General features: G+C 38.0%; 5 protein-coding genes across 8 annotated transcripts in view; 1 reads left to right on the top strand and 4 right to left on the bottom strand.

The window, feature by feature from the left end:
- LOC126377253 (uncharacterized) overlaps positions 1-26,337 on the top strand; it is a 215,036-nt gene that overhangs the window by 54,339 nt on the left and 134,360 nt on the right. The gene's annotated exons all lie outside the window — the stretch shown is intronic.
- The window catches only part of LOC126377052 (zinc finger protein on ecdysone puffs), a 78,744-nt gene that overhangs the window by 170 nt on the left and 52,237 nt on the right, over positions 1-26,337 (bottom strand). The window lies entirely within an intron of this gene.
- LOC126377004 (THO complex subunit 3) lies at positions 117-10,273 on the bottom strand. 4 transcript variants are annotated; one of them, XM_050024582.1, is made up of 8 exons: positions 10,146-10,273; positions 4,526-4,919; positions 4,224-4,345; positions 3,646-3,781; positions 2,884-2,987; positions 1,389-1,550; positions 798-898; positions 117-320 (listed from the first exon to the last, which is right to left on the bottom strand). In XM_050024582.1, exons 2-8 carry the CDS (start codon positions 4,727-4,729, stop codon positions 157-159), a joined length of 993 nt encoding a protein of 330 aa, XP_049880539.1. In that variant the 5' UTR covers positions 4,730-4,919; positions 10,146-10,273; the 3' UTR covers positions 117-156. The 4 variants fall into 3 exon arrangements, 3 of the variants coding, with proteins under 3 accessions (XP_049880539.1, XP_049880540.1, XP_049880538.1); XM_050024583.1 differs by lacking the exon at positions 10,146-10,273 and having other exon boundaries at positions 4,526-5,517; XR_007567778.1 differs by lacking the exons at positions 117-320; positions 798-898; positions 1,389-1,550; ... (2 more) ...; positions 4,224-4,345; positions 10,146-10,273 and adding an exon at positions 5,537-10,136 and having other exon boundaries at positions 4,736-4,919.
- LOC126377051 (NADPH-dependent diflavin oxidoreductase 1) lies at positions 10,991-25,867 on the bottom strand. The gene is made up of 7 exons (XM_050024677.1): positions 25,410-25,867; positions 24,902-25,197; positions 24,258-24,441; positions 15,340-15,560; positions 14,347-14,619; positions 13,429-13,655; positions 10,991-12,088 (listed from the first exon to the last, which is right to left on the bottom strand). Exons 1-7 carry the CDS (start codon positions 25,792-25,794, stop codon positions 11,860-11,862), a joined length of 1,815 nt encoding a protein of 604 aa, XP_049880634.1. The 5' UTR covers positions 25,795-25,867; the 3' UTR covers positions 10,991-11,859.
- Positions 16,659-21,454, bottom strand: LOC126377163 (U3 small nucleolar ribonucleoprotein protein IMP4). The gene is made up of 6 exons (XM_050024854.1): positions 21,102-21,454; positions 20,603-20,765; positions 20,203-20,335; positions 19,342-19,480; positions 17,563-17,684; positions 16,659-16,870 (listed from the first exon to the last, which is right to left on the bottom strand). The coding sequence occupies exons 1-6, from the start codon at positions 21,286-21,288 to the stop codon at positions 16,682-16,684; spliced, it is 933 nt and encodes a 310-aa protein (XP_049880811.1). The 5' UTR covers positions 21,289-21,454; the 3' UTR covers positions 16,659-16,681.

Below are 26,337 nucleotides of genomic sequence, written 5' to 3'. Positions count from 1 at the left end.
ACCCTTCCGCCCCAGCGGCCATCGGTTCTCCTCGCTATGTGTCCTGCCCACTGCCACTTCAGCTTTGCAATTCTCCGAGCTATGTCGGTGACTTAAAAGAAAGAAAAGTCGGTGAAGAAAGTATCCAGCTTATATTTATGTTAATAAAGTCCTAGTTTATCTGTCGCTGGCGGGCAGCCCCCACAGCTTGAGGTTGCCGGCGTCTCGCTTGCGCTCGGGGGGCTCCTTGTCCTCGCACGCGAAGGCGGCCAGGTAGCGGTGGGGGTGCCACGCCACCGTGAAAGTCGCGGCTGACACCGGGATCTCCGCTACTTTCTCTCCTGGAAAAATATATTAGAAAGAAGTATTCAATATTCTTTTAATTAACAGCCTCCGTGGTCTAGTGGTTAGAGCGTTAGGCTCACGATCTGGAGGTCTGGGTTCGATTTCCGATGGGGACATTGTCGAAATCACTTTGTGAGAATGTCCTTTGTTTGGTAAGGACTTTTCCAGCTTGAATCACTTGATTGTCCAAAAAGTAAGATGATTCCGTGCTTCGGAGGGCACGTTAAGCCGTTGGTCCCGGCTATTAGCCGTAAAAACACCTCCACCAACCCGCATTGGAGCAGCATGGTGGAGTATACTCCATTTCCCCTCCGGTTGATTGAGGGGAGGCAAGCAATATCATGTACCCACTTTAGAACCCTGTCGCACTATCATATTTAACATTTAATGAGACTTACGGTTTAATTTGTCATAAAAGTTAATGTCACAAAGTTTCAAAGTGTATACATATTAGTACTCGCGATCGTACATACCTGTCTCGGTGTCCCCAATATCGATAATGTGGTCTTCACTCGCCGAAGCCAGCAGGCGACCGTCGAAACTGAACGAGAGTGTTCTTACTGGCCACTCTAATCTGCAAACAATTATTTGAATATACATATGTCTTGGCCAGATCTTAGAATTGATCAATTTGCGCGATCATTTCATGACATGATCATTTGCGATGGATGTACCTGTGTCTACCCAATTGGGATAGTCGTGAACTTTATTTATATTTACTAGTGACATGTCGTTTAAGTGAAATAAAAAAATACACGACTGTACAGACCGTATTAGGGTCACTCGGGGTATTTTTTGAATAACCCCATTTCATTGAATACATATTACAGCGCAGTAGGAAAGCTCATTCCATATTTTACATGTGTGTGAAGTTGTGTGTTTGTGTCTGTGTGTGTGAGAGAGAGAGAGCCTGAGAAGTGAAAGGGGGTGTGCGTGTGTGTGTGAGAGCCTGAGAGGGCGTGTATGTGTGAGAGAGGGTATGTTCGGTGTGAAAGGGTGTGTGTGTGTAAAAGAGAGGATGATGATGATGAATGTTAACCCAGTATTTCAACAAGCAGTCTTACCTAGAGAACACCCTCAGACAAGCGAGCTCGTTGACGTCCCACAACGAGACCAGGGCGTCCGCAGACCCGGTGGCAAAGTACCGGCCTGTAGGGTCGTGTTCTATACATATGCAGGTGCCCGGGTGTGCTTTCAGGACTGTCTGGAGTTCTAGCGAGGGGTAGCTGGGGAGGAAATACACAATTGAAGTAGATTAGGCACAAATGATAAGGTCGACTTACAAATCACATAACAAGTATAAGTTTAAAAACTGTTTGTTTTACAAATTTCTTTATTAAGATTTAAACATATAATAATTTAAAAACTAAAACCCGACTACTGGAAAATCACGCTCTAAAAAGTATGCCGTGGTAAGCAAACTCTACCAACCTAACCTAAACCTAGTTTAGGCTCCAGCCTCTACAAACATAAGTTAATTAAGTCAAAATGTAACTTTTTACTATTATATTGTGAAGGTAATATAAGTTTTTTTTCTTAGGACAGATTAACATTCGATCTCCTGAACATTTTCAAAGAATAGGCTAATTTCCAACTAGTCAAATCAGTTACTTTTTACTAAATGTCAAAACACGAAATTACTATGGGATTCTTATGATAAAGCACACTATGACGTCATTGTTTTAAGTTTACGCGGTTATTATCATAATTAAAACACATAATAACGGGTTCTTACCGCGTTTAAATGGGGATATGAGACTCCCGATCCCCATATCCCCATTTAAACGCGGTAAGAACCCATTATTATGTGTTTTAATTACACTATGACGTCACCGACAAAAATGAAAAGAAAGTCATAAAATGTCGGACTTATTGCGTTTTAAGTTAGATAGAAGAAAGAAAATGTTTTTCGTTAGTTGTAGATCTGTTTTTATTTAGTAATCAGAATTGCATAATTTATCTTGAACCTAATACACAAGCCAATTTCAGAGAAACATTTTCTTATTTCACTGTGTTTAGGGCGTGAGTTTTCCGTAGTCCGGTTTTAGTTTGTAAACTATTCTTTTTGGTGTCTTATTTATTAAAATAACGCGCTTTCATGTTTTGCTGCGCTGCAGTCGGGTAAAAAGAAGAAAATAAGACTGAGTCGAGGATCATCATCATCAGCTGGAAATCGTCCACTCGAAGGGCCCTGTGCAGAGGTTTTTCTTGCAGCTTCTTTTCCCCGGCTATACAGGTTGTGAGAAGCTGCAGTAGTTTTAGGCGAATGAGACGTTTGTTATGTAAAAATTGACGATTCAAAGTGTAACTATGTTACCAACTGAATAAAGATATTTTTGAATTTGAATTTTTAACTGATCCTCTGCTGCCCGCGTTAAGCGTTTTCCCGCTACCTTCAGAAGTTCCACCTTCCGCCCCGCAATACTCTGCCTGACGCGAGTGGGATGGCGCCCAGAGTAGTCTATTACAAAGCCGTACTGGGACTCCTGTCTTCCACCTCTGAATCGTACAACAGTTTCTACTGCCGTCTGTCGGTTTCTAGCTGTTAATAATACTCACGTCATAATGTGTACACATCCAAGTCCATTTGTCAAATAGAAGAGATCAGATGATAGGTTCCATGAGATCTCATTCACTTCGAAGTTGAACTGCTCCTCTGTCACCTGATGAATAATGATGTATTTAATAATCATGTTTTTTACACAAAATATAAGACAAATATGGTAGAAAAAGAAACTATGTAAAAAGGCAACACAGAGGACGGAAGGGGCAAGGCAAACAGGGACTGTTTGGAACCTGACAGGGCAGCAGTAACTAGCAGTACTATTTACAGGTGGACAGGAGTCCTAGTAAGGCTTTCAAATAAACTACTCTGGGAGGGGAGGCATGCACCTACGTGGGACGGCGACTCATGGTATGAATGAAACTTGTTTGGAGTGTTCAGGGTACACCAGTATTTTAGTAACTGTAAAAGCTCCATATCGTGCGCTACGTGATAAAGCCAATAGATCAAAATGGTGTTGTATGCAAGTAGCTTTTAAATAAATAGTTCGTATATCACTTTGCCAATAGAGTTGGTACACTTATCGCGTCGCGCGCGGTATGCGAATACCAATACTACAGCTACCTTTTGTTTTTATTTGTAAATTTATTTTTGCTGGCAGTTTTTTTGTTTCATTATTTTTTTTTTATTGAGGCACTCTCCATGGTTATGTCAGAAAAAGAATATTTGATTTGATTTACTTGGCCATATTTTGGATTCATCACAACATAAAAATATTTAGATTTTTAATGAGACCTATTTAACAATCAAATACGAACCACTTTAAAAGTCTTAGTGTCTATGAAGGAGACAAGATCCTCCTTGTTTCCCACAGCTATGGTGCTTCCGTTCGGTGACCATGCTATGTTTATGTTCTCTCCTTTGGTCGGTATCGTTGCTGCACACTTGTGTGATCTGGTGAAGGAGAGTGGAAAATGTATTGGTTAATAATCTATACAATCCTAGATTTATAGTTGGGCTATACTAGTTTCAGTCGGGTACCACTAACCCGCAGTGAGCAGCATGGTGGTGTGTGCTCTCTACTCCCTCCATATGATTGAGGGGGAGTCTGTACCCAGCAGTGGGATGTATATAGGCTGTTGATGCATATTATACTAGTTTACTTGTTGCCTAATGTATAATCACAACTCTTCTTTTTCTTAAGAAGAAGACAAGAAAACTGAGAAACAGCAGGTCGCATAAAATAAATATAGATTTGTGAGAAAAACAGTTTGGAAAGGAGGTTATGAATTAACACGAAATTGATACCGTAATGTAGTGTCACCTTATACTTTAACCACTTTCAAGCCCGGCAAAAAAGGATGTTTGTATTGCATTGTGTTATTGAAAAACCAACCTTGTATCCCATATCCTGACAGACTTGTCTCCGCTGGCAGTACTGAGCAGGTCAGGATGTGACGCGTGCCAACACAGCTGGTCTACTGAGCCAGTATGGCCGCGAAATACAAAGTCTTGCACCTGAAATTAACTCAAGCAGCTATGATAAAATTCTTCATAATTAAAGTAGAAACAATTTAAGATATACTGAGTAATGTGCTGTCAATAAACAATAAATAAAACGGAAAATAAAAACATAACCTCACTTTTACCGGCCGTGCAATTTTCACTAAATTCTTACTAAGAGTGTCTGGTACTTACCAAGCGGCTTCTTTCTAAGTTGAATATCGCGACGCTCTTATCAAAAGACCCCGAAGCGAGCCTTTTTCCATCACAAGACCATCCAACGGAATGCACCTTAGAACTATGAGCTATATATTCGCGGACGACATTATGTGACGCGAAATAACTACGCAACTCTTGTAAATCTTCTATAGGTGTTTGTGTTTGCTTAGGATCTTTCATTTTATTATTAATATTTTGTGAAATTATTAAATTACTTCAACTTCAACTTCAACTTTATGGTTAATGGCAACCGGTCGTCGTATAGAAGACAACCATTACTGCCAGAGTCAAGTATAGAAAAGACACTTGTCCATAGAGAATGTCTGATAAATTTATCCAAAGTCAATTCCAGGGATAAGTATTGTATTACCTGAAATAGGAAAACACGGTATTAAGCACACAGACAGACAAAACAAAACGTCACAAATGCACACTTAATAACAGTAATTTAATAATTGGTCAGTATAACAGATAATTATAATTTAATATCACATCTATGAATATATTTACAAAATAGTCTAATGAAAGGCGTGTTAATGTATAAAAGCAGGGATTTCATATTGATGGGCCTGGGAATTTTCGATGGCAGGATATCATACAAAGAGATAGGTTGTAAGGGGCAGTTGAAGAAAATGTGATCTGTGGAGCCTTCTTCAGTTCCGCAGTCACACATGGGAGAATTTCGTATCTTCAGTTTAAATAAATTTAGTGGGGTGCACGCGTGGCCGATACGGAGCCGGCATATAACCGATGTGGTTTGTTTGTCCGCCGAGCGATAACGGAAAAACCATGGTTTTGAGGGAATTTCAGGTTGGATATCTCCATAGTACCGCCCCTTTACTTGCTTGGAACGATCCCAACTTTTTTGCCAAGCTTTATTTAAGTCTACTTTCGCCATACACGCGAGATCAAGCGCGTAAAACTGATAATGATCGGCACATCCGGACGTTATTGCTTCCCTAGCAAATGAATCAACTACTTCATTACCTCTGATTCCCGTATGGCTTGGTATCCAGGCAATGACTACTTCAATGTTATTAATGTGGCAATCATATAAGATTTCTCTAACTTGTAAGATTAAAGGTGATTTAGAAATGGAGGTAAATTGGTTTGAGTCGATTGCATAAAGGCAGCTCAAAGAATCTGAAAAGATAATAGTTTTTTGGAAGTTATGGGCACGTATAAATTTAACAGCTTCTAATAGAGCAACAGCTTCGCCTGTGAACACGGTACATATTGGAGGACATTTGAAACTTAAAAGGGTTGAGTACTTTGGTGCCCAGACAGCGGCACCAACCCGTCCATCATCTGCCTTTGAAGCGTCTGTATAAAGATGCAACCAATCATTATATGCACTATTAATTTTGTCATCAAAGATAGCATTTGCACCAGGTGAGTCCTTTAATATTCCAAAACTGAGCATGATATTCGGTTTAAAAAGGAGAGAATCAAATGAAGTCAAGAAAAGAGGGTTTATATTTGTTTGAAAGCATTTATACTCAAGGGCCTTAAATTTTTGGAGACTCTTAATAAGACATGGATGTTCTTTATTGGACCAATAATGGTTGCGTGGGATAATAGATGAGAGAAGTTCTAGCTTTGGTAATAAAGGGTGATTGTTATACTGAATAATTTTAGAAAAATATCTGTCAGCGAGATAAGATCTACGAGTGTCTAGAGGGGGATCTAAGGCTTCTACTTGAAGGGCATTTGTGGGAGAACTTTTCATTGCACCCAGAATAATCCTCAGGCACTGATATTGGACTTTATCTAAAGTTCTTAACGCGGTTTTATTGCAAGGCTCCAAAACAAGAGACCCATAATCAAAAATTGAACGGACAATAGCATTATAGACTAGTTTTTGAGAGTAGGGGTGAGAACCCCACCATACACCTGATAGGGAGCGTAATATATTAATGTTTTTTTCGCATTTGTCTACGATATAATTTAGATGGTCTTTGCCTGACATAGTTTTGTCCAAATATATCCCCAAAAATTTTACACCTTGGCGGACAGGAATTTGTTCGCCCGCAAAGGATATGTCAACGTCCGGGAAAGATCTTTTTCTAGTAAATACAACCGCGGAACTCTTCCCTACGGACAGGGACAGGCCATGATCTGACAGCCAATCTTCGAGGTATAAGAGAGCTTGGTTAAGTTTGGTAGTTGCCTCTTCTAACGAGTCAGACGAAACATATAAGACTAGATCGTCAGCATACTGGAGGACACTGCAAAAAGAATTAACACATAGTTCTAGGTCGTAAGTATAAAGGCTGTAAAGCAGGGGACTAAGAACAGAACCCTGCGGTAAACCTCTCCATACACGCCTTGGTTCCAGAAGGGAACCTTGGACGCGAACCTGTATTGATCTCTCCATCAACAAGTTACATACGAAATATGCTAACCTCACAGGGATACTCAGATTGAGCAGTTTCTGCCTGAGAACCGGAAGCAGGACATTGTCATAGGCAGCGGAGATATCGAGGAATACTCCCACTAAGAACTGGTTGTTGGAGAGGGCAATTCTAATGTCTGTGGTTAGAATAGCTATACTATCAGTGGTGCTCAAACCTTTACGGAACCCATACTGAGTTTTAGCTAAAATATTCTTACTTTCAACAAACCACTCCAACCTTCTTTTTAACATATGTTCCATGGTCTTGCAAAGGGTTGACGAAAGAGCAATAGGTCTGTAGGAAGAGCATTTCGAAGGGTTTTTCCCTGGTTTTAAAATTGGGATAATTATCTGGTTTTTCCAAGACTCTGGAACAAAAGCTGTTTCAAAAAATTTGTTAACTATTGAAAGGAATAAAGATTTTGTAAATTGGCCAGATTTTTTAAGAAAGGAATATGGGATACCATCTATACCAGGCGATGAGTCCCTAAGGGATTGAAGGGATGATAGGAGCTCTACCATAGAAAATGGATCATTGAGTGAGTGATGAGGAAAAGCAGAAGGGTATGGCGAAGATAAGCAGTCACGGTTAGCAGCCGAGAAAGGAGCCAGGTTGTTTGTGAATTCATGTATCCATTTTGAATAATCATTCGAGTCGCAACTACGACCAGAAAAAGAACCCCTAAAACGTTTTATGGATCTCCATAACAAGGAGGGAGGAGTCCGGGGGGAAAGAGACTGGCAGAATCGGACCCATGAGGACCGTTTCTTTTTTTTGAAATAACGTTTGGCAGTTGCTGAAATTTTTTTTAAAAGCAGATAGTTCTCTATGGTCATCGTAAGGCAGTAGTTAATTTCTGCCTCTTTACGGCGTTTGTACATATCAGAACAATGAGCATCCCACCAAGGGGGAGACACTTTACTACCAATCTTAGACTTTTTAATTGGGATGTTATTATTTGCAGCTTTACAAATGCCTTCAACAAAAAGGTTATAGCCTTCCTCAACGTTGGAATTGTTGATGAGAGGGACAAAATGAGAATTGGCATCAGCCTCAATAGAATAATTATCCCAATTTGCGCGAGACAGACGATATTTTAATAAGGGTTCGAAAGACCTGAGGGAAGGGGATGGTTGGTCAAACGAAATAACGATAACGTAGTGATCGCTTCCAAATTTCTCTTGTAGGATTTGCCAAGAGATCATAGATCTAATATCCGGTGAGCACATAGATAGGTCAACAGCGCTGACTCTGCGGTCCGGAGCAGTATATCTCGTTGGAGAGCCATCGTTAAGGAGGCAAAGATTCCTGGAGTCCATCAAGTCGACCAGATCACAGCCGATGGAGTCATAATCAGGACCACCCCATATTAAATGTGACATGTTAAAATCCCCTACAATAATAACAGGTCCAGAGACGTGGGAGAAAATTGACTCAATGTCCGAAATTGAAATTACGCTGGGATTAGGGATATAGATGCAAATAATGGTTACATTTTGGATTTTGGCAGCAATGGCATTGATACCTGTTATAGTTGGAAGAGGAATACGGGAGTACGTAAATGTAGACTTAATAAACAATGCAACACCAGCATATCCATCAGCTCTGTCATCCCGGAGACAGGAGAAGCCCGGTAGCCTAAAATAGGATCCCGGTATAAACCAAGTCTCCGAGATAGCAAAGACTCCTGGATCGTGAGAATTAATCATGAGTAAGGCTTCATGTTTCTTAGGACGTAGACTCTGAGCGTTCCACTGAATAATTTTGAATTTTGTTAATAACGTTTGACAAGTCTCCTAACAAATTGGCAACGTGGGACGGTGGTGAAAAATCACTATATCTATTCAATATATTGACGAGCATTGACACTAAAAGGTCCAACAGATTATCTCCTCTCGGAGTAGGAGAGTTATTTAAACAAACCCCATTATTAGGGGCTGGTGGATCTCTATCTGAAATTAAGGCCTGATGGGCTACACGGTCATATCCCGGACTCGAGGGAGCTCTTGGGCGCACTACCGGAGTAAAAACTGTTTTCCGATAACTTGATTGGCTGTGAGGCTGTGAGTATGATATAAATCTATGGGGAGATGGAGGGGATTGTGGAGGAGCTACTGGGGCAAACAAAGTTTTTGCCACGTCAGCATACGCACGGCGAACCGGTGGCACCTTAGCTGAGGCCTCTGGAAAGGAGATGTTCTCTTGAGCCATAGTAATTTTAATTACTTTTTGACGGCCAAGCTCTGGGCAAGATTTACTTGTGGCAAAGTGTCTACCTAAACAAAGTAAACAAGTAGCATTTGCCTCTGGAACGGAACAGTTGTTCCCAGCGTGAGGTTGGGCGCATCGGAAGCACCTAGGTTTATTGGAGCGACAGGCATTGGCAATGTGTCCAAATCGACAACAATTGTGGCATTGAATGGTGGGTAGCTCGTACACTTCCACTGGAAGTGAAGTATAAAAACAGAAAATTTTTTGGGGGAGTGTTTGACCCGTAAATGTAACAACAACAGTGCCTGTAGGGATCCATTCATTAACACCATCTTTTGAGACTTTCCGGTTTAGTCTACGGACTTTACAAATGTGGCCACAGCCATCTGGGAGTTCAACGTTGTCCACAAACTCAGATAAACTCCAGTCTGTTGGAACACCACGGATGATTCCCATCCTTGTGATATTATAAGTAGGTATAATGGCAGAGAATCTACTTGACTCTAACAAGGGGTTTGTTAGGAAGTTATTTGCCGCCTCTGGGGACAAGAACTCAATGGAAATGCGGTTGCGACCCGCCAACTTAACTCCATTTCGTGCAACATCAGTAACTTTTGCATGAGTTAATAACTTGCCAAATTGGATTGGGCTAATGGTGGTACCTGCTTTGGGGTGAGTTTCCTGGCGAGATACATGGACAATGAAGGGACCGTCGTCATTATCAGTGTATTTTTTCGAGTCGGCGAAGTTTTCATGAACCCAAATGTTTTGCAGTGAGTCAGATGGGGAATTTTTAGTTTTTTTGGGGATATCAATATTAGTATCTAAATCGTCTCGGCGTTTACGGCTTGGGGGCGGCATATCAGCCATCTCTACTTCCTGGCCAGAACAGTCACTATCCTGCACGCGAGCACATGGGTCCGGTGGTTTAGGTGGAATCGACGACATCGTCGACGATACCTGGCATTAAATAAGCACAAAACACTTACCCAACACCAATGGACAGAACAAATACGATTAAACAATACAAAGGGGAGAATAATACACAATTAACACAAAAATTTTGAGACAAACTCAGAACTCGTGTGCAATCCTTCTCTTCTCCTAACGCCAATTATTAAATTATTCGACTCAAACACCACAGAAACTTATAGTATTTATTGACATTGCAAATTAAAAAAATAACTGTCATTCATTTTTTTTTATATTTTTCCCCGAAGGCAAGGCAAAGGGAACTATGCCCATACAGCCATGTCTTATGTATTTTTTTCTTATTTTCTTGGTAATGGTTAATGAAATAATGATAGGTGATGACGATGAATGATGAAACCTAAGAACCCCAAACGAATCGCATAAACTTTTGAGTTACCTTATGAAGCGGCTTGTTGGCACGAAGCGAAAATAGATAAGTAAGTACACTTTGTTTATTGAATATTCCGATATAATAACACCACTATACCTAACTATAATAATAATAAAACCATATAAAACCCAGCACTCTTCAACCTTTTCCGCCTTACATTTATTATTTTTAAAAATAGAAAAGATTAAGGTAACAAAATAATAATCTGTTTTTATATTATGTACAGCTGCATTTAAAATTACAATATTCGTTAAACATTTACTACGTCACACTGATAACGTGATATTTGAATTCTATTCTACCTATTAATAGTCAACCAAATAGAAAAAGTTAGCATAGCTAAGTAAATTTGTTTACGTCTTAAGAAGGCTGTGTTAAAAAGTTACACTATAGGCTTACCTGAGAGGCTTACTATGGGTATACTACGGGGCAGTGGCAAACAAAACAATAAATAAATAAACAAGACAACACTTATAGCTCAAAAACAGTATATTAGAGCCTGTAACAAAGTACCTTATATTTCGTGTCGTAAATTTAAGAACTTAACAGTCCCTTGTATGTATTTAAATTTATTAAGAAGCATGGATATTTGTTTAAGACGACAGCTGATATGAATCCTAGAAAAAGACGGCTACCACACGAACTAGCAAGGGACCACAGACTACTAAGAGAACCTAGCGGTTCAAGGGACTACCGTCCAAGAACTACACTTTGTTTGGAAGGCCCGCATAACATGTACATAAAGTATACAATAAGATACCTGAAAAAATTAAAAACGTACCCACTAAAATAATAGCCCCGATTCCTGCAGACACGTCCTAATTTTATTTTAAGTCATACCCGTCATTTTCATATCCGCCGAAAAGGAAAGGGACGGATGATTGTTAACAAGTTAATTTTAAAATTAATGAATAACCCGGGCGAATAAAATAGGCATCTCGCTGGTATGCAATCCATTTGACGTGCTGTTTACTTAATTCTGTCGGGTTATTGGCCGCTATAAAATTATTAGACGGTTGTTATAGATTTCTGCTTAAAATTGACGTGCGTTCCATAAATTTTATGCCTGTCGATTACCCGTCCCTTTCTATTTCAGCGGGTAAGAAAATGACAGGTATAACTTAAAATAAAATTAGATGGCGTCTGCAGGAATTAGCACTAATGACTTGTAAATTACGCGAATGGCTAATTACTAATCGTTTTTATAGTATTCGTGATTTTTTAATATTTGCATGCTAATAATAATTAGCAGAATATAGATTCTGTAACACTGACTTATACCATATCCTGAGAAAATAAATGATTTCTGCTTTTCACATTTTTAAACTTTAATTAGGATATCACCAAGCTTCGATTTGCAATCTTTTTTGTTCTTCAAACTTTTTCATCAAGTCCTTAGCATCTTCTAAGCACATACCACCAGTTTTACTGAATACATCTTCTACGAACGCGTCTTTCACATTGTCTGGCATATTTTTAGCGTTTCCTGATATGTAGATGCACGCTTTCTTGTTGTTTATGAGCTCCCATAGTAGGCTTTTCTGTTCGGTGATTTTGTGTTGCACGTAACTGTAATAAATACATGATGTATGTTAGCGACGCGAATTAATTTAAATAATTTATTGTTTTTCTTACTCTGCCTACCCTGTAATAAATGTATTCGTGATAAACTGTAACTAATAACTTAAAATGCTTGTGTGCTAAATGCTAATTGTAAAATTTAAAAAACTTTTCTGCCCACTCTGATGGAGAGCATGGGCGTGAATAATTTGATGGCTTTGTAACACCTTCATTATTTTTAAATAAACACATGTGTCAGAGGGTAGCCTGTCTATACAGCGCGCAGGCACCAGAGACGCGGGCGCGGGGGGTAGATATGTTAATTCTATAAAAACTAGTTCGGTCACGTGGGCCACCAGTCCATCAGCTGATCTCGCGCCATACTCACGCTGCTCTTTGACATCATCTTATCCTCGCAAATTTCGGACTATTATATCTTCACCGTTACAACTGATACAATGTATTTTACTTTCCTGCTAGACCATAGAGTAAGCAAGAAGAAGAGGATGGTACAAGAGAGTTCCTCTTACCTAATTTTTAAAAAGAGAGTCATAGAGAACTTTTTATCTATAGAGTATTCTTAGTCTAAGTATATAGTTGGTTGTTTTTGTGTTAGTATGTATAGTGTGTGTTAATAAGACTAAGAATACTCTATAGATAAAAAGTGCTCTTTAACTCTCTTTTTAATAGGTATATATATAACTATAGTATATTATATATGTTCATATGTGTATATATTTATCGACGCTTAGGCATATATTTGTGTTCCCATAGTCTGTTTTTTATATAGTTATTATTATTTTATGTAGATATAATTATTATAATGTATTTCATATATTACACCGCTTTTTATTCTCCCGCAGCTATTCTTATACTACCTCTGTTGGCTGGAAGATATCTCTCTTAGAGATAAGTCCTCCCTTGTAAACGTCCATTTCATGTTTGTGATGTAACTAGTTGTTAAGTGCAATAAAGAATAAAAAAAAATAATTTAAAAACAGATAAAGGATACTACTACGTATAGAACGGTAACTCTCCCCCGCACCAATTCGCATCGAGCGCCGACCTCACCCCATCTGGGTCTTACTTTAGTCTTAAATGGCCGTAAACCGCTAAGGAGTAAGGGAGAAAGCGCGCGGAATTTGTCCCGCTCACACTTACAGTCATGAGCAATATCATGTACCCACTTTAAAACCATATCGCACTATCATATTTGACATTTAATGAGACTTACGGTTTCATTTGCAAAAAAGTTAATGTGACATGGTTTCAAAGTGTATAATATGTATATTAGTACTCGTGACCGTATACGTAACTGAATACACGGTAATAATGGAATTTAACCTTACACTTTATTCTCTTGATCTCTCGAGAACGCGCAGAATAGAGTTAACTTCCCTTCTTCCACCATTTTTTCCAATTCCTCTCGACAATGAAAGTCTTTATTTTTGTATCGACAGCCGAAGAAAAGGTACATCGTGTCTTTTGAAGCCGTGGCTTGATAGATTCGTTCTTGTTGCAAGCTTCTTATTGGAGCAAGGCCGGTGCCTGGGCAGATGGTAATCAAAGGGATTGACTGTAAAAAGGAAGGGGAAGTAGGAACATTTAATATAGCAAAACGGCTGATATGAGTATTTTTTGGGGCACAGCTGAAAACCAGCGTTGTGGCACTCCTTCAGTGCCAACTCCTCCAATATCGTGGGCTGAATCAGCCCCCTTAGTATTCGGATCGGGGTCACTAACACCCTGTATATACGGCCTCCGTGGTCCAGTGGTTGGGTTGGAGCGGAGGTCCTGGGTTCGATTCCCGGTGGGGACATATCACAAAAAAATTACTTTGTGGCCCCTAGTTTGGTTAGGACATTACAGTCTGATCACCTGATTGTCCGAATGTAAGACGATCCGTGCTTCGGAAGGCACGTTAAGTAGTTGGTCCCGGTTACTACTTACTGCTGTAAGTACGTAGTCATTATATGAGTCATGTCAGGGGCCTTCGGCGGCTCAATAGTGACTCTGACACGGTAGAAGAAGAAGATATATTTATAAGTCTTAATTTTAGTCATTGTCTTAGTTGTTAATGTTTTATATAGATGATGTAGTAGTACTTAATATATAAATAAATAAATAAAAAAATAATAGAAATATAATTTATTATTTAAATAATAATAATTTAATATTTATTAATATTATTTTGTTAATATCGGGTTACTATGCGGCCCTCGCAAAATAAATGTTTCTTTCTTTAAATATAATAACATTAAACTCACCGTATCGCTAGGAAAAGTGAACGTCCCTTTCTTAGTCCACCCGTATATCCTGTCCCCCTCATTCAAACTCTTCAACCAGTTAGAACAGAGCCCTGCTCTCTCCTTCTTCAGTATGGTATGGTATGTGACCACGGCCAGCAGGAGTTCTAGCTTCTGTGGCGACGGCAGACGACTGCTGGCGATTGAGAACGACCGCGGTTTGATGGTGGAGAATAATTCGAATAATATTTCGATTGATAGTTTCGAAGTTGACTTGTGGAAGTCGTGAAGTACCTGTGGAATAAGGTAAGTACAATTACCAACTTATTCTGGATAATCCAATCTTTTTTTTTTACACATTTCCTCCTAGAAGAAATCGCTTTAAGCGATAAGGCTGCCTGTTGTCATGTACCTAGTTAAGTCTCTTTTGTAACTAAGTGCAATAAAATAAAAAAAAGTAAATGTATGTTAAGTGTATGTGTATTGTGCGTATGTAAAGTGTATTTGTAATATTTAATCTGCGCGACGAAAGAAGTCGACGGATTTAACTGAATCTATCGTACGGCTGATACATAATCTGCGACACTATATACAGGGTGTTAGTGACATCGTAACGAAAACTTTGACGGAAGATTCAGACCATGATTCTGAGTTGATATCAAGTGGAATAGAAAATAACTTAAAAAATACAAAAAAAAAACATTAATTTTGCGACGGATAATTCCACAAGATATCAACTCAGAATTTTGTCTAAATCATCACCCTTACTATTCGTTCCGATGTCAGTAACATCCTGTATAAAACTTTAGCTTCTTTTCCCCAGTTATACAGGTTGTAAGAAGCTGCAGTAGTTTTAGGCGGATGAGACGTTCGTTATGTAAAAAATTACGATTCAAAAGTGTAGCTATGTTACTTACTGAATAAAGATATTTCTTAATTTGAATTTGAACTATGTTATAAACCTGGTTTATCATAGTCTTCGTTTTCTATTAACACCGCTAGAATTTAACTTACTTCCAAAATAGTCCGCTTCGGCCTCCGACTGTAGTTCAACCACTCCTCTTGCCCCTCAGGCGAACTCAATTCTATACATTTCTCTCTTTCTAACGTATCCTCCGACACTAATGAAAGAAGAGAGAAAACATATTGCGTCGGGTACGCCTTCAAATCCCAATACTGTTCGGCTATTTCGTAAATGGTTAGTGGTTGCTGTAGAAAAGATGGGACAGGCATGTCTGAAAGAAAAAAATATCTATCTTACTACAAAACTGTGGTGCTGATTCCTGTAAGCACCATTTAATTTTAAGTTATATACCTGTCATTTTCTTATCCGCCGAAAAGGAAAGGGATGGGTAATCGACACGCATAACATTTATGGAACACGTCAATTTTAAGCAGAAATTTAAACAACCCTCTCAAAATTTAACGTCGGCCAATAACCCGACAGAATTAAGTTGCCAGCACACGTCAAACGATTTGCATACCAGCGGGATGCTAGTTCATTAGCCCGGGTTATTCATTCATTCACTCATCAATCAATCATTCTTCCGCCCCTTTCTTTTTCGGCTGATAAGAAAATGACGGGTATAACTTAAAATTAGTAGGTGTTTGCAGGTATCGGGGTCATTACTAGGTTTAAAACATGGTATAAGACCTTATACCATGTTTTAAAATATAGTCCGCACCAGGAAAGTCACGCGTCCACGGCGCTATTGTCGCAGATTTTGTTATTTGGGGCCTTTCCAGGCTACGTTCACTAAAAACAATATAGATGGCGTTGTACAGCTTTAACGTGAGAATCACCTATTTTCTCATTACTCGAGTACACAATTATTCCAAAATACAATGTTATGTCAGACGCATATATAAAAATAATTGTTGCTTGATATTTGGATCACGTTATGTATAGAATTATGTTGCTACCTATATTGATCAGAATAATAATGGGTGGAAGAATGTAATTGTGCCTGGGTAATAACAAGAGTCATAGTTTATACCCAAAATCAAAGAGAGGGATTGTTAGAGGGATTGTGTCCTCTAACATGACGGACTAATGTTATGGGCGATAGGCTGATCCCTTATCACCATAAGGTTCATCATATCCAGCTTACGACATCGTATCAACAGTGGCTGCAAATTGTCTTTGATTACTTGTGGCTCTGCCCACCCCATTAGGGATTACGGGCGTGAGTTTATGTATGTATGTATGTAAAAACAAAGACTCTGTTATCCATTCAATTAGGAGGTAAATCTGTACAGCGCCATCTGTACTTTATCTGAGGAACGTCGTCTGAAAAGTTCCTCATTGCAAACAAGAAAATAAAACTCTTCAATAAAAATCAATCGTCTTTATTGATCAATCTTGTTCTTCAACCCAGCCGTCCTCGTTGCTCAGGAAGCGCCTCTTGGCCGCCGTGTTCATGTAGGGGCGGAGCGCCCACTCCGTGTCGGCGGCGTCGAGCGCGTCTAGAGTGCCCAGTTTGATCTCGTACAGTTTCATTTGGAACCGGGGTCCGATTTCTGATAGCTCTATTTCTTTGCCTGCCTGGAATTGTAGTCAAAAATAAAAAAAAAAACTTTTTAATACAAGGTATAAATCCCGGAAAACTTCTTGAGCATCGAGTGTCGTAGTGGGGGAAAGTTCGCGGACGTGCACTTCCGTGCAAAAAAAAATTTTTGATTATTTTCTCAACTTCATTAAATAAAAACAATTATTATATTATTTGATTATGTAAATACAACTAAACTTATATTATTATAGTTTCATCGTACACCATTTACCGAGCTTGTTTTTTTAAAACTACGTTAGTTTTTCGTGGCATAGTCGTTTTTAACTATTATAAAAACGTAAAAAATATTTATAATAAAAAAACCATCTAACAACACAATAAAACAAAACACAAATTAACAAATGAACAATAACAAAAACGTGAAAGTTTCACTGCACGCAAGTGTATTCGGGAGTCAAAGGGACGAACACAGTGCGCGGGGGAAGCATCGACTGATCTACCACTAGACGGTCGATGCGGGACTCACCCGCCCCCGCGCCCCGTACCGCACCACCAAAGAGATCTAAAATTCGGTTGTGCGCCGTCAAGGTCGTTGCTCAAGAAGTTTGCCGGGACCTATTGAATACTTGTGAGACCTTTTGTTCTCCCGGTCAATATACAGGATGTGGTTTACGGCCCCAGGAAATTTGAATCGCTCCATTTGAGACCGCGCGAACATTCTATTTACCTTTCTGTACGTGTGTTGTCTGAAGCAAACATAGTCGTCATTGTTGGCGAATGTGATCACCCGCTTGGAATCCTCCTTCGGGACAGGGAACAAGTACTTTAATATACTCATTGTGCGTAGACCTGGAATAAATAGAGAAGGGAATTTGTTAGTTTTTGTAAAGTTTGCATAAGAGAAAGAGAGAGATAGAGAGAGAGAAAGAGAGAGAGAAAGAGAGAGAGAGAGAGAGAGAATGAGGGGCAAAGAGAAAATGAAAGTGTGAGTGACAGATGGGGAGATATAATTAAGGGAAGAAAGCAAATGAGAGAGAGAATAAGGGAGAGAAAGAATGTGACAGAGGGAGAATGGGGGGAAGAGATCATGAGAGAGAGAATGAGAGGGGAGATAGAGTGTGTGTGTGTGTGAGAGAGAGAAAGAATATTTATTCATCATCTTGCAACACATTGCATGTAGAGCACTGCCTACAAAAGCGACTGCCTGTCTGACCTTCCAACCCGCGAAGGGAAACCAGCCGGGTAGGATACAGGTTAGGTCACATACCTCCGAAAATGCATTTCTCGGGAATGAGGGTTTCCTCACGATGTTTTTCATCACCGCTGAGCACGTGATAAACACATTACATTGTATTTTGGAATAATTATGTACCCAAGTAATGAGAAAATAGGTAATTATCTCGTTAAAGATTTACAACGCCGTCTATATTGTTTATGGTGAACGTAGGTTGGATAGACGCTCATTGTTGTTCATACAACCGACTGCCATCCTTTATACCTTTTACTGCTTTATTTGCTACACTGGTCACACTTAATAACATATTCTTCTGGGTGATTGAAACGCAACATTTTTGACCACAACGTAAATAAGAAACAAAATAAGAAAATTTAATAACCAATACCAAAGGGTCCCCATTATTTCATTTTGTTGATTAATTGGCAATTTGTGACTTATTCGAAAATCATGTAGGCTGTGGTGCATTAACAATAAGAATTAATGAGAATAAAAACTGCCTAACTCTCCTCAATTTTTACCGACTTCAAAAAAGGCGGTATTCTATTTTTTTTTATGTTTGTTCGGAGATAACTTCGTCGTGTGTGAACCGATTTTGATAATTCTTTTTTTGTTCGAAAGGAGATATTCCCAAGGTGGTAATTTGATATTGTAGTAGGGTTGTTGTAGCATTTACTTAGCATCGAGTTCAGAATTATAAAATTAATTAACTAATTGAAAATACGTACTTATTACTTTATGAGAAGTAAATTTAGTTATTGCTTTTTAGATTTGCGGGTGAAGTCGGTGTTTTTTTTGTTAAAAAAATTATTTTTATTATTATCATATTTTATGTTTCCATATCTCGGAATTATGGAGTCCCGGACTTTTGGAAGGCGTGCGTGGGGCCGAAGCCAACACGTAGAGGCCCCTTAAGACAATTCAATTTAAATGTTGTGTGACACCAACCGGCGATTATCCCTGCACTATGGGAGTGCATCCAAAGACAATCCCTGGTTCGTGTAAGACTATTGCAGATTATGGGAAGAAAGGGAACAGGGCTATTGGGTTGGGGGTTAGTGGACCGGGATACTGGAGCTATGGGGGACTATGGCTTATTATTATTATTAACTCAGGCAGGCAGCTTTTCACTGATGAAAAAAAAAATCGCATATAAAAGTAAGTGTGCAATGCAAACAAATGTCTAATAGCAATATTGCTTTCTTAGATGAATTGCTTCAATGTGGCTATTTTAACCACCCAGAGCTCATTGTCTTCAAAAAAAATACATACCCAAATCAGTCTTGAAGTTGTGGAAGATGAGGTGAGGATACTGCTCGCTCATAGGGCCAATGTCTGGTATGTCGTGTCGCATCACCACGCCGGAGAGGGTGAATGACGCGGTGGGTCCGTATGGGAGGTGGCAGATTACCTGGAGAACAATATTTATTTAGCCTTCACTTTACATCCTTTCTTATTGTGCACTGCACCATTTTGGAAATATGATTCTGCAAAGAAAAAATATATTTGCTTTCTAAAAAAAAACAACCAAAAACAATGAACAAACAAACGATAACCTAAAAGAAAGGTAAAACACAAAAAAAATATTTGAAAATAAAAAAACTGATTCTGCTCCTTAACAACTTTGTCCTGCTGGGTCTGCATGACAACCGCGCGATTTATATTGACCGCTTCGACCAATAAACGATACGAATGCTACCTACGTAGATGGACATCAAACGGCCATTGGTCGAAGGCTTCGATATAATTCGCGCCGCGCGCGGCGCGGTAACCGTGCAGAGCCTACTGGATATGGTAAAGTTTTCGGAACCAGGATTTCCCGGGGCAAATCCCTAGTAGCTACTCTTTTGACCCTACGCTCAGCAGTGAGACATATAGGTTTATGTTGTTAGCTTGGCCCATATAAAGGATTTTCTGTCGAGAAGTCGCATCTGCTTCGATTTTTTTTAATTCAATTCTTACTTTTGAAATCAATTTTGCGCATTATGGGCGTCGACGCACCGAACGCGAGTTAACGTAACGCTGGCGGCGCATCGACGCTGTACGGACGCTGGCAAGTGTGGCTGGGCCCTCACATACTAACGAAGAACCAAAGAAATAAATATAAAAAAAATTTTTTTTTGGAAAACTCACCAAGCTATCAGGCACTCCTCTATGTTCATGTACAACAATAAAATCCGTCACTTCGTTGGCTCTACATGCGTGTATCAATTGTGACATCTCGTAGCCACCACGGTTCATACGTTGACTATTTGGGAAAATTAACCTGTGTGCAGAATAAACAATTCCGGTTTAAATTTACATACATACACATATAAACTTACGCCTATATCCCACCGGTGTAAGCAGAGACTATAGAATTCCATTTGTTTCGATCCTGAAAAACTTCTGGATTTCTCAGTTTGGTTTAGTTTTTACCCGACTGCGGCAAAGCAAAAAGGAGGGCTATTATTGCTTTACTTACAAGAATCAGTAGGATCAAATTAAATAAATAATAATTTTTTTTGGGAGATAAGTTAATTGAAGTACCCACCTAAGTTCCTTAACAAACATTTTAAGCCGAGCGCTGGGCTCTCTGGATGTGGTAATCATGATCTTCGGATCCTCGACTCCTGCAAACCTGTACTCGTCATCCTGTGAACTGAGGGTGTTTGCTCCTCCACTCACACCGCCGATTACTGCTGCTCTTTCTGGACCTGAAGATGTGCGAGTACTAAATAAATAATAATTGAAAAAAAAAAAGAACTATAACCAAAAAGGAAAAAATAATAAATAGTAAAATTCACTCCCAGCACTGTATAAACCAAGGGCAAGAACATAAAATAAAAATTAAAGTGCTAAATTAATTTTGTATTCTATGCATATAATATTAATTCAGCCTCAATTCAAAAGTGATAAAAGCTGATAATAATTTTAAAATTTAAACATATTTTTGTATTAAATTAATAAGTAACACTGATTATCAAGTAATATTTTTAGGTTATAAAACAAAGCGTTTAATAGTGAGACTCATAAAATAATTAAATACTTACCTTTATCTTCAAACTCAATTCTCTTCTGTAAAGCGATAGCTTCTTTCCTCAAATCCCCATGAATAGGAATGTTTTCTTCTAAACTCTTCTTTAACTGATCTTTCTTAGCTTGAATACTTTTTTGTTTGTCTTCGACGGACTTTCTGTATAAATATTCGCGGCGCAATCGCGCCTGTCGTCGCAGCATGTTATTTAACAGTGAATTTATAAAGATTTTAGATAAATTTCAAGTTTAATCCATAAAAATACAGCGAGAAACGCGTAATATTGACAGTTCTACACGTGTTGTTTTGACGTTTCGCAGTTTCGTTTTATTTTTGCAAGTTGAGCAGGAAGCAAAACTATGATATCGAAAAAAATATAATTATAATCAAAATCCGTGAGATATACGCAAATAATCACTTAATACTGACTGTCGGACTTTGGATGACTCTTCTTCTTCTTTTCTTTGGGAAAAGAAGGAAATATAGAAATATGCGTTGTTCGAACAGATTCTTCAAAACGTATAAAAATAAATAGCACGGAAATGCATAACAAAACGCAGACTTCGTTCAAAAACTCAGAACAATAACTAAAGCATAGAAGGAAGGCTAAAATAGCAACAGAACTCTATAATTCTGCTCTACTTTATCTTACGGAACCGGCGTAATGTTAGACAAAGACGCATATACAAAAATTGTTTCGTAATTTCGTAGGTTGTCACAAGTTTTTCATTGCCTAGTGTTGGGTTTCACTTTAGTAATATGTCGATAAAATTAAATTTACTTACAATTAATGTCGATAAATTTTTTTTACAAGATTTCTTTTTGTAGGATGCAATTATCTTCTTCTTGATGAAAGGAGACTCTGTCTCTGATAGGTAAGTATCTAACCATTTTTGGATTATATTGTCTGGTTTATATTAGTTTGGAGCTGCAGCTACATTCAGGAAGGAAAGAAAATAGCCAACTGTTATCGTTTCATCGGTAAGTATTTTGTAATATTCGAATTTATTTATGATGTCATCCGCCGTGCACTGGTGTCGATCGACGTGCCGTGCAAATTGGAACCGCCGCCGCCGGGTCTAAGCCGCACAGACGGTAAGAGGCCCGATGGGGTCACGCCATAGACATAGAAAAGAGTATGGACTGGAAATACCTACAGAAAAAACGTGCCACTCTGTAAACATAAAATGGCGGTCTTTACTAGGGCTACAAGCTGTTTCAATACTAGGATTACCATACTCGTACCTACTAGATATAGCATTATACTTAAAAAAATACGGCATACAAGTATTCATAAGAGAACAGAAAGGGAAAGTAAAAGGTAGGTAGGTGGTGTACTGTATCTTTCGTGTAAAACTTGTAAGTATTGTATGTTGTGTGCAATAAAGTATATTTGTATTTGTAAAGGAAGGTTTAGTCAAGATTTATCTAAGTCGCTTACACAAATCTATAACATTCATTACATTCTTTATTGGGCGCAGTTCGTATCAACCTGGAGTGTTGGAGTAGGAGTAAATAAGAACAGGAGGTAAAATGAAATATAAATTAGATCGTAAATCTGTTCATTTTCATTAGCAAGTATTTATTTCACACGTTATTAATTATGTACATTATATTTACAATAAATACAAATTTATTAATTTCTAAACAGTGTCAATTTGCTTAGAAACTGTCTTTGTGACACCCTGTCACATTGTTTTTTTTTTTTTCATTAAGTCGTTTGATCTTGAGGCGGGACTTGTTCAGCTTTTCTTTTAAATTTTTCATCTCGTCTTCTTGAACTGACTGAAATAAAGTTTAATAATAATGTTAAAATAGTATATGTACAAAATAATCAATAAAAATAAAAGTAAAATATATCTGATTTAAGTGCATTGTGCAGCTGGTTGAATTATACACTCTATATATGTATATCATGTTAAAAATATAAAAAAAGAAAATTATTTGATATACCTTTTCATGTAAATCCAGTCGACACTTTTGGATTTAATATCTGAAATCAAAGATAATAATAATTTACTTATATAAAACGTGTACAACTCATAATTGTTTAGACATAAAACAACTACAGACTTAGTATATACTAAGTTTATTAAGTACATAATAATATGTAGTTGAATGATAGATAGTATAAACGTGTTGTGATAACATGATACAAATATCTTATCTATCTATCCAGCAGTGAGATGATGCAGGCTAGGCTGAAATTTAAATTTAAACACCATTTCATCTGTCTGATCTATAATGTTCAATGTAGGAATAGCATCGTCTCGAAGACGCCTCCACTTTGAATTAGGAACACACATAAATGAATCCGCAGTAAAATGTTTCGAGCAAATACGGCTGTACTTATTTGGAATCCAATTTCGTCTATTAATGCGAATTATCCATTCTTTCTCTTTGTTATCGTCTACAGGAAATCTAAAAATTAAAAGTATCGATAATTTTAGTACATCACTATGGACAATCAACATAACCTCAAATCAATTCCGTATTCATCGATGAAACGTATAATATAATGGATATCTCAAATATTTTATGCTACAAATCTATTCAGCAAAACATATTACTTTCCTAAAATTGTTCAGCAGTTCACATTTCACTAGAAAATTACAAAAAACTTACCGATGAAACGACAGAAGTTGTTGGCTATTTTCTTTTCTTCCTGAATGTGAGCTGCAGCCCCATACCACACAAGACATAATGTCACACAGTCGAGACACTCAATTATTTGATATAAATAAAAGTTTCTTTCCATTTATTTGGAAAAAATATTGTTAAATTATCACTTAAAACAATCTGAACACAAGACACTCGTAAACACAGTTGACGCGACCGTGTCAAATAGTTCGGTAAATATAAGTAAAATCTTCTTATGTATGTTACTATGTATTTGGCCGAGTTAAAATGAGTCCAATAGGTCCAAATGACATTTCATGTTGTGACAACCTCGGAAAAAATGAAGCAAAGAGCGAATCATTTGTCCTTTTCTCACTCATAGTTTGTGTCGTAAGCTAGAAGAGAGCCGGTTTATAGTTTCTGAATTCTTATTTTAGCCTTCCTTCTATGCTTTAGTTATTGTTCTGAGTTCAAAAATTAAAACAATTTTCGTTCTGAAATGTTACTAAATGCTGTTCAAATGATAATAGGAATTAAAAATAAAAACACTTACCATCATAACACTCCCCCACTAATAACTTATAATGCGGTTTTATGTCAATTCCATGAGTATTGAATATTTCAAATAAATCATCTACATCTTCCTTACAGTTCCGAGGTCGTACGTTGAACACATCGCCCGGACTATAGTCTAAAGGACTGTTGTCTGATGAACTTAGGACCATTAGTCTTACATCCTGCAATAATAATAAGATAAAAAACTCAAAGACAAGATACAAAGCGACGAAATCAGGATAAAAACTAAACTGACTGATGTTCTAACTAGAATAAACCAGCAGAAATGGAGATGGACTGGACATATGCTAAGATCCAAAGTGGAGAAGTGGAGCCAGACAATTACCCAGTGGTATCCAAGAGACGGTGCCAGAAAAAGGGGTAGACCGAAAAGGAGATGGGATGATGAGATCAAGATGACTGCGGGCCCTTTCTGGACAAGAGCGGCGCGTGATCGCCATCATTGGAAAGGTTTAGAGGAGGCCTTTGGCCTTTTTCTTTGAGGCACTCCGAAATAAGAGATTTAATATAAAGTGAACTGTAAATAACCGGACAATGTTTCGGAAGCAAGGCTTTTAATGCGATTGAAGACTAGAGTAAGAATGTGGGTTGTTATTTGAATAGTATTTCTTAATCACTTACCTGAAAGTGTTCCTCATGTGTGATCCTGTCATTCTTTTCTACTTCTAGAAGTTTAGCGTCAATGAAATCGTCAGTCTGTCCTCTACTAAAATATATGTCTTCACTTATTGTATGGGTATTATTTTCTATATGAGTCTCATTTTTCAGCAAGGACACTTTCCATCGAGGTATAAAGGTAGATTTAATATTCTCCGGCTGTATGGTGGGAAAGAATGTTTTGAGTTTGTAGAAGTATTCCTTAGTCCAGGGTATCAGCACAGCATCGTGACCTAAGTCATGTTGATAGTCGCAAAGACCTAAAAAAATTAAGGCCTCATAGTATTGACTGATATAGATTTTTATAGCTTTAATAAAAGAGATTGTTATCTTGGAAAATGATGATGTCTTTTTTAAATGTATTTACACTTTTGTCAATGCTAAATCGCTTATTTTCCTTAACCAATTCATATGGAAATGATGAATTTCTAAGGTTGAATACATTGTTTTTCAAACAATGAGAGAAACTCACCTATATCTACAAAAGGCGTAGCTCCTAACTGTAAAAGTCTTTTATGTAGCTTCTTCGCCGCGAAATTAAATTTCGCATACGACGAATCGCCCAAACCAACCACACCGAACTTCAACTTGACTAAAGAATTACTTGGAAGGCCTTTCCTAAGGAGAAATTTCCAGAACTTCTTCATATTATCCGGCTCATCGCCCTGCCCTGTAGTGGAACACACGAATATTGCATATTCTTCGTGAATAAGCTGAGAAATAGGATACTCATCCATTGCCTGCACAGGCCCCCGAAAACCCAGTGCTTTGCTCTTCCGCCATATTCTCTCGGCTACTTCTTGTGCTGTAAAAGTCTGGCTGCCGTACAGAATCAAAAGTCTGCCTGATTCAATCATATTTTTCAATTAATTCGAGATTTGGTGAAGAAAGCGATATGTGAACAGCATTTAACTATTAGTTTGACGTGAGTGTGATTTGACAATCAGCTGTTGCGACTTCTTCATCTAACCTAATCAAGGTGCAATAGTCAAAGGATTAATATGCATAAAGCCTTGTTGGTGGTCGATAATTCGAACCATAAGATATTCTTTTCCCATAAAATTTTCCATAATACACATTTCAAATAAATAGATAGGTTATTCTATAATCTTTACAGCACCGACTAAATAACTGTATTAAAAAATATATTTTATTATTTTTTAACTTTTACCTCATAGGGAAAGGTAAAAGAAAAACCGTGTAATGAGCGATCGTTTGAACTTTATTTTGAGTACCTATCTTGTTTCTATCTTCGATTTTATTCCTTCTTTTATCAGAAATCACTTGTATTCCATCAACTTATTCATATTTTCAAAAGCGCGCTTAAAAGTTTTACTCAAACTGGATATCCGCTTTTCTATTCAACCCGGCCTGTCTGAGACCCCTTATTTCGTCGCTGA

The sequence above is a fragment of the Pectinophora gossypiella genome, chromosome 22 (genome assembly GCF_024362695.1).
Source record: "Pectinophora gossypiella chromosome 22, ilPecGoss1.1, whole genome shotgun sequence".
NCBI classification, from domain to species: domain Eukaryota; kingdom Metazoa; phylum Arthropoda; class Insecta; order Lepidoptera; family Gelechiidae; genus Pectinophora; species Pectinophora gossypiella.
Note: the sequence above shows the minus strand (reverse complement) of the source record. Positions and strands in the feature narration are given on the sequence as shown.